Source organism: Sapajus apella, unplaced genomic scaffold (genome assembly GCF_009761245.1).
Source record: "Sapajus apella isolate SASKATOON/1434 unplaced genomic scaffold, GSC_monkey_1.0 scaffold33, whole genome shotgun sequence".
NCBI classification, from domain to species: Eukaryota; Metazoa; Chordata; class Mammalia; order Primates; family Cebidae; genus Sapajus; species Sapajus apella.
Genome location: NW_022436973.1, coordinates 11,365,099 through 11,373,461, shown reverse-complemented (window position 1 = coordinate 11,373,461; position 8,363 = coordinate 11,365,099). Strand labels below are relative to the sequence as shown.

The following is an 8,363-nucleotide window of genomic DNA, read 5'->3' as shown; positions in this document are numbered from 1 at the left end:
AACTGTGGGGAGGAGAAGAGGGAGACGCCTCCAAGAGAGAAAGGCTGGTAGCGGAGAGATTGGGCTCCAGGTCAGACAGAACAGGGTTCCTATCTACTTATTTGCCCTCCCTGAGCCTCAGTTTCCTGTCTGTAAAATGGGGTAAGAAGTGTACCTGCTTCTCAGGGTCAGTGAGAAAGTTACATGAGATCTATAGGTGGAACCTGGTACAGGCTGCTGAGATTATGTTTGTTTCACAACTGTTTCTCTGGCCCCGGCTATATTCCAGACACTGCCCTAGGTGCTGGAGACAAGCAATGAATAGACAAAAATCCCTGGCCTGGTGAAGCTTCATTCCAGTGGGGAGACAGACACTGAATGGCAATAATGAATTTAGAGTATGTTAGTGGTGGGGAAAGTGGGGAATGTGGTGGTCAGGGTGGTCAGGGCGGGCTTCTCTGAGGATGTTTGAACAGGAACTAAAAGATGAGAGGGAGTGAACCCTGTGGATATTCATGGAAGATAAGGCAGAGCCAGTGTACAGGCTGCTTGGAATGCATGAGGGGGAAGGAAGGAGAAGCTGGGGCCAGACCACACTGGCCCTCTCCCATTAGCGAAACAGGGAACCTTGCTGGGGGGTCTTTGAGAATTTTTCTTTTTTTTTTGAGACAGAGTCTCGCTTTGTCACCCAGGCTGGAGTGCAGTGGTGTTATCTCAACTCACTGCAACCTCTGCCTCCTGGGTTCAAGTGTTTCTCCTGCCTCAGCCTCCCGAGTAGCTGGGATTACAGGCATGGGCCACTACACCTGGGTAATTTTTGAATTTTTAGTAGAGACAGGGTTTCACTATGTTGGCTAGGCTGGTCTCGAACTCTTAACCTGAGGTGATCCACCTGCCTCGGCGTCCCAGTGTTGGGATTATAGGCGTGAGCCACTGCAGCCAGCCTTGAGATTTAATTCATGACGAATGAATGAACAGGTGACCATGACTCCATCCATCCACTCCTAAACCTTTATGGAGGGGCTACTATGAGCAAGTCATCGAGTTAGGGAAGATGACAAAATGCATAAGGCAGACCCAAACGTGGCCCTCGAAGTTTACATTCGAAGGCAGAGACACGATAAAACGTGAGGACACACACACATGTGTAATACATTGCAGCAGATGCTGTCAGGGATGCAAATGGGAGGCAGAGGGAGAATAATCTGGGGGCATCTAATTAGACAAGGAGGTGCAGGAAGGCTTCTCAGAGAAGGGGATGTGATGTGGGTCCTGGGTGTAGAGAGGCAGCCATTGTAGGCAAAGGGAACAGCCACTGCAAAGGCCTAGAGATAGAAAGGAAACTTATGGGAGGCAACTGTCCTAAGGGAGTGGGAGGGTTGGTCCTCTCTTTTTTGTATTCAAGTGAGCTCAGGGAGACCTCAAAACTGGCCCTGAGGGCTGTGGTCAAGAGGAGGCAACCCTGGTCTTTCTGGGGACAACAGGCTGGGTTCTGGCTGACAGTGGTCTGTTTTTAGCTGTGGAACTACTTCCTTCTGCCCCACAAGCTGCCTCCCCAAGTCACCACCCAGTACCAGCAGGGTCGGAACAAGGGATTAGGCACCTCTAGGCCTGTGGGGATGTGGGTTTTGCTGTGCGTGAAGGGAGGGATGGGGAGCACTGAGGGTGTGAGGTCCTCCAATGGGGTTGTTTTATTAATAAATTCTAATTTCATTCCTGTTGACTGAATTGTACAAGCAGTGTGCAGGACAAGGCTTCCCACATACCAGTCCTGGGGGCTGGAATCACTGCCCCCATTTTACAGATGAGGAAACAGACTCAGAGAGGTGAATCCACTTGCTCAAGGTCACACAGCAAGGAAGTGAAGATGCCAGGAACTGAGTCAAAAGCCTTGTCTATGTAACAGCCCTTCTTCCCTCTGAATCCTGCCCTCCTGCCTCCACAGCAGCTAAACATTCCTTTGGGGCATAAATCAGGTTAAGGGAGACGTGTTCAGGACCCAAATACCTATTTATTGTACTTAACAAACATTTATTTATTTATTTATTTATTTATTTATTTATGAGACAGAGTCTTGCTCTGTCGCCCAGGCTGGAGTGCAGTGGTGCAATCTCGACTCACTGCAACCTCCGCCTCGTGGGTTCAAGCCATCCTCCTGCCTCAGCCTCCCAAGTACATGGGACTACAGGCATGTGCCACCACACTCAGCTAATTTTTGTATTTTTAGTAGAGACAGGGCTTTACCCTGTTGGTCAGGCTGGTCTCAAACTCCTGACCTCAAGCGTTCCTCCCACCTCGGCCTTCCAAAGAGCTAGGATTACAGGCTTGAGCTACCAGGCCCAGCCAACAAATACTGATATCGTAGCTTCCATGTGCCAGACCCTGTTCTAAGTGCTTTGCCAATGTTAACTCATGTAATCCTCACAATAGCATCATGGGGGTAGGTATTGTCAGGGTCCACATTTTACAGACGGGAGAAACCCAGAAAGAGGAAGCAACTTGCCCAAGGTCACAGTCATAGTTAGGACGCAGCGCCTGTCCATGGGTGGATGGGAGTCTGGGTGGGGAAGGGATGTTTTGGCGGAGGCCCGGATTCCTGGGTTCCATACACTCCCAGCAGGCAGCATGCCAGGCTGGTCCACACAACCTCCTCGCTTTCCCTCATCACGAAGGCAGCCTTGCAGGGGCCTACCCTCCAAGGGAGAGGGTCTCCTTCCTCAGCCAAGGCACTGTCTGGGGTGTGGGCAGGAGTGTCTAACTCTGGGCCATGGAATGCCATAAGCTGGGGAAGGAAGCAGGTGGGCGGAGAGCAGGCTGGAGATAAGGCATCTGGGAGGAGGGGCCGGCTAAGGAAGGCTAGCCCTGTGGGTGGGGGAGGGTGGTCTCCCTGGGGCCTAGGAGTCCTCCTGTCTCTTGGGAGAGCAGAGACTGAGGCCCAGCAGATGAAGCTTCCTGACGGTCCTTCAGACCTGCCACACTTGGGTGGGAAGGGGCCGGCCACCTGGAAAGGCAGTGGGCTCCCCGTTCGTGGAACCCACGTGATGTTGACCACTTGATGTAGAGAGGATTCAGAAATCAGGCAGGAGATGCCCTTCCAGCTCTGATATTCCAGGAATCTGAGCTGCTATGATTAAAAACTCTAGAGGATTCTGAAATACCCATTTCAGATTCTGATTCCCATGTTAGGATTGGATTCGTCTAACTCTGCAAGGTGTCTCAGTATCCTTTTTGGCTGTCACCTGCTAAAGAGGAGGAATGGGGACTGGGATTCCTTCCTGGAGATGGACATGCTTCCTATGAGGATGATCCTAGATGCAGAGCCTGATGCGATGGCCCCATCCCTCCCCTCCAGAGTGACACAGTTAAGGCATCAGAGGGGGTGCCATGGATGGGTTGAGAAGTGGCTCTGCTCCTGCTTTGCTGTGTGACCTTGGGCACATCACCTATCTTCTCTGGCCTTGGTCTCTCCCTCTGTGCCAAGGGGCTCTCTCTAGGTCGACACAGGCATTCACTGTCCCCCGCAACCCCTGTCCAGATGAGGGTGGTCAGGTGGGAGCCGGAGGTGAATGTTGGTCATGGAAAGAATGTGAAGGCAGGAGGCCCCATGGGTGGGGTCCCCAAGCTGGACAGCTAGCCAAGGGCGCATGAGATCATGGTGTGTCTTTGCCCAGCACCTCCAGAGAAGGGACCTCCTCCAGCCATCCCTCAGGTCAGACCCATTCCTGGGACTCAGACCCAAAGAGGCTGCCCCTTCCCCCAACCGCTGGACAAAGGGAGTGAAATGCAGAGAGGCGGGCGCTGGTCCAGGCTCATATAATGGGTCCAAGACGTGCACTGAGCCCAGGGTCTTGCTTGGGGGTTGGGCGGGGGGGAGGGGCCTGTCTTCACTTCTTGACTGTGTTGGAGGCCAGAGAGAGATGTGCAGGGGGCTCTGAGCCTGCATTGGGGCGACGCTTTGCACTTTCCCCAAGGGCGAGGGGTGAGCAGGAGACTCAGACTCCTCCACAAGTTCCACCCCAGTGCAGAGCTAAACCCCCATGGGTTGGGGGGGATGCTGGGGACTGTGGCGGCCTGGGCTCCCCCAGCCCAGCCAGCCTCCTATCCTCCTAGTAGCTCAGAACCCAGGCTGGGAAGGGACTGGGGTCACCAGGGCTCCACAGGAATTCGAAACAGGAACGGTGCCCAGCAGAGGCCTCTTCCCTGACCCAACTGAGAAAAAACTCTCACCCCTTTGAATCTGTCTGTCTCTGCCTCTGCAGGGTCTGTCTCTGTGCATCTCTTTCTCTGTCATATACATCCACCCAGCCTGAGACATACTGATCCACACAGGCACATTTGTGGTACAGACTCACACAAGCGCCTGCTTCCCCATCCTCACCATGCCCTATGCACAGAGGGCCTTTCCCCTCCTCTCTGCCCTTTGAAGCTGCGCATAGGAGGCAGCACAGACCCTTGCTCCTTCTCCCCGTTGTTTGATGGGTTCCAGGCTGGGGCTCAGCAGCCATGGTGGGGAGGGGTCCCACAGCTGGCCAGGCATTTCCCAGCCCCTCTCACCCTGCAGGTCCTCCTCCACCCCGACTCTGAGACTGTGGGAACCAGACAGTTCAGGCTGTCCAGCCGGGCTCACTTCCTTCCAGGCCCCAGGGGACCTGTTGGGGGAGGAGGGAGCAGCAGAGGCTGGAGTCCATGGGGCTGCCTGGCAAGGGAGGGCCTCTGGAGGGGACAGGGCTGCCTGCCCCAGAAGGGGTCTCCTTGGTGTAACCTCATGGGACATAAGACCCTCTAGACCCCATGCCAAAAACCAGAATGAGGGAGCCCCAGCATTCCTCTCTCCTCTCCCTACGCCCATGATCCAGATAGGAGGACTGAGGCTCTGGGGAGGAAGCAATTGGCCTCTGCTCCTCCAGTGCTGGGGGCTATGGGGACAGTGACGTTTCAGGTTCCTCTGTCTGTTCCTCTAACAGGGGCCATGAATATCCCCATTTCTCCTGCTTCCATGCAAAGCAGTAGAGAAGGTTGAAGGTCAGGGTTTCAGTCAATTTTGAATGATACCTAGGACAGTCACAGACCATGCCTCTGGCCCCAGAGAAATGCCGTCTTAAAGAGACACCAGAGGATCTCAGAGAACTGGGGACTCAGGGGAACTCCCCGGTTAATGTGGGAAGTCCACAGAGGGGATAGATGCTGTCTTTTGAACCCTGGGTGCCCTGTCTACACAATGGGCGAAGGGTACCTTTCTAGCCCTGGCCTTCCAGGATTTCAGCAAAGCCTCCCACCCCTGGGGGTCACCACCAGCTCTGCTCTGACCCTCTTCTCCACCCTGTGTCCTTACTCAACAAGCTGCAGGTCAGATGCTGGAGGGTAGAGCCACACAGATGTGGCTTTGATATCCTCTCTGCTACTCATTTGCCATCTGAAGTTGGAGCTGGTGAGCCTGTTTCCGCCACTGTAAACGGGGCCAACATTCTACATCACACAGGTGAGATGATATACAAGCCCAGGACAGGATCAGTGTCACAAATTGTCAGAGTTATAATGACTGCTCCTATGGGGGCTGTTGAGTCCCAGCGTCTGAGACGGGAGAATCGGTCGCTCAGGCCAGCCCAGCCTTGCCCCTGCCCAGTCTCTCCCTTGCCTGTATCCTCCTCTCCCTGCCCTTGTTCCCTGCCTCCCCTTCCTCTCGCTTTCTGGGAAACTCCCTGAGAAAGTCCCCAGCAGGAGAAAAACCTCATGTGAGACATTCCTACCCGGGGGCTCTGCCCCAACTACACAACCCCCCGGCCACAGCCACCCCACATACAACCAGGTGCCCTGGCCCTCAGCCACCAGGCAAGCTGACCCTCATCATCACATGGCTTTATTGGCCCTCAGAGCCACAGAGTAAGTCCCAAGGGGTCCCGCTCCCCCTCACCCCCAAGTTTGTCCGGAGGCCCCAGGGGCGTGGCTGAGCATCGCTTCCATCTTGGATTTTCGTCCTGGTTGTCCTTGGCTCGCCAGGGCTGGGGCCTTTGAGATTTCTCCAGGTCCTAGAGCCAGGCTCAGCCCAGAGGATGTAGTTGGCAAGGGCCCTGTAGGGACTGCCCGAGGCGAGGCTGCCTTTACTCAAAGAAGAACATTCCTGGCGTCCGGTATAGGCAGGGGGTCAGCCCCAGTGGGTAGCCGGAGCCTCCCTGGACAGGGAAGCCACCTGCAACCCAGGGTTCCTTGGGGTCAGCTGGCAGGGGCAGTGGGGCTCGGAGTGAGGCTGGAGAGGTGGGTGGTGCAGTGGAGGGGGCTGCTGAGGCCAAGAGGTGCTCAAGGCCTGGGTCAGTGCCCATGCAAAAATTCAGCGCCTGCAGCCGGCACTGGTAGCTGCTCCCGATGCCTGCTTCTGGGGACAAGGCGGGTGTAGGGGCCTTGTTAAAACCCTCAGCCTCGGAGAAGCCAGCAGGAAAGCCAAATGCTGGGCATGAGGAAGATGCGGTGGCCACGGGGAGCTCCCCTGGGCCTGCAGGCTTGGGCGTGGAAATCTCTTTGGGCTCCATGGGTGGCCGAGGCCTGGCATCAGTGATTGCTGGGCATATACTGGCTGGCATGGCCCCCACCAGACCCCCAAAGCTTAGGCCCTTGGGGTCTGGCAGCTCTGGCAGGAATGAGCACTGCCTGGCGGTCGTGGTGTTGGGGTCTCCTGGGTCCTGGCTGGTCGCCCTGAGGGGTCCACGGCGTGGCTTAGTAGGGCCCCTGGTGCCCTCCGCACCTGTCCGCCGGGTGAAGCGGCGGCGGCGGCGTAGGAAGCTGCCATGCTCAAACATGTCATGGCAGTCAGGGTCCAGCGTCCAGTAGCTGCCCTTGCCTGGCTTGCGGTCATCGCGAGGCACCTTGACAAAGCACTCGTTGAGTGACAGGTTGTGGCGGATGCTGTTCTGCCAGCCGGGCCGGTTGTGGCGGTAGAAGGCAAAGCGGCCCATGATGTAGCGGTAGATGCCACTGAGGGTGGCCCGCTGCCCCGGTGAGCTCTGGATGGCCATAGCAATAAGGGCGATGTAGCTGTAGGGAGGCTTGGTCGACTCGGCCGCAGGGACCCGGGGTCCGGGCGGGGGCTGCTGCTGCATCCTGGCTGCGCTGGCCGGGCTGCTGGGACCTGGTGGGTCAGGCTCCGCGTCCAAGGCTGGCGTCGGGAACAGCCTGCCTGGGCTGGTTAAAAGGTCCACTGGCCCAGCCTCCCAGCCTGGAAAGGCAAAAAGGGGTGGGTCTGCTGAGCCGTCCTCCCCTCCTCCCTCGCCCCACTCCCTCAAGGGCCAAGAGAGGCGGGCAGGAGAGGCCAGTAGTGGGAAGCCGAGCAGCTGCCAAGGATGAGAAAGTGGGAAGGAAGGGACTGAGACCCTCAGCCCACGTGTGCTGGGTGGTGGTGGCTGGGGAGGGACAGGATGTGAAACTGAGCGGGCCAGAGACAAAACCAAAGTGAGACAGGCAGAAACAGAGACAGGGAAAAAAGAGAGACAGAGAGAGGGAGAGACATCACAAGAGGGAGAAAGAGAGGGAGAGACAAAGATAAGACAGAGGCAGACACAATGAACAGAGACACAGAGCCTCTCAGACACACACACATAGACACACACGCAGACACACAGACACACACAGACACAGACACACAGAGACACACAGACAGACACACATAGACATACACACAAGCACAGACACACAGACACCCAGATATACACACACAAACACACGGACACGCAAGCACACACACAGACACACACACACGTAGTATACAGAGAAAGTGAGAATCACTGAGCAGGCAGAAGGAGGATATCCACAGAGCCAGAGAGAAAGGAGATACAATGAGACGCAGGTGCAAACACAAGGAGTGAAAGGAGTGAATAGAGAGAGGAGAGGCAGGGCCTGGGCCCAGTCCCCCTAGAGTGAGAAAAGCCCCAGGGGCCTCTCTGATCTCTACCTCTATTCCCGCTTTTCCCTCTCCTCCTCCCAGGCCTGTAGTCTACTGCCTCCTCCTGTGGGGCAGAGCCCTTGGGGCCATACCACTCCTACCCCACCCTCCTAGCTCTGGGGTGTGTGCAGGGAGGGGCACCTAGGATGGTAAGGAGAGGCCATGAAATTCAGTTCTGCTGAGCCCCTCTCGCCCCCTAGTGACTGGTGTGGGAAGGACAGCTATCTGGGGAGAGATCCTCCCTCCCAAGAGGCCCCTCAAAACCCTGGCTGAGCCTCAGTTTCCCCATCTCTAAAATGGAGCTGGTGACTCCTCAGCTGTCCAGGGCATGGTGAGGAGGCAACAAGTTCCCCTTACACAGAATCCAGCGCCCTCAGAGAGAAAGTGAAAACGGATAGGGCTATGAACATGGCTGCGGATTGTCACTCTGAACTGAGGCTACCTCAGCTGCAGC

At 56.2% G+C, this 8,363-nt stretch overlaps 1 protein-coding gene across 1 annotated transcript; it reads right to left on the bottom strand.

The window, feature by feature from the left end:
- Positions 1–5,818: 5,818 nt before the first annotated feature.
- FOXS1 (forkhead box S1) lies at positions 5,819–7,140 on the bottom strand. Its single transcript, XM_032295300.1, has one exon. The coding sequence runs from the start codon at positions 7,068–7,070 to the stop codon at positions 6,078–6,080; it is 993 nt and encodes a 330-aa protein (XP_032151191.1). The 5' UTR covers positions 7,071–7,140; the 3' UTR covers positions 5,819–6,077.
- Positions 7,141–8,363: the final 1,223 nt, after the last annotated feature.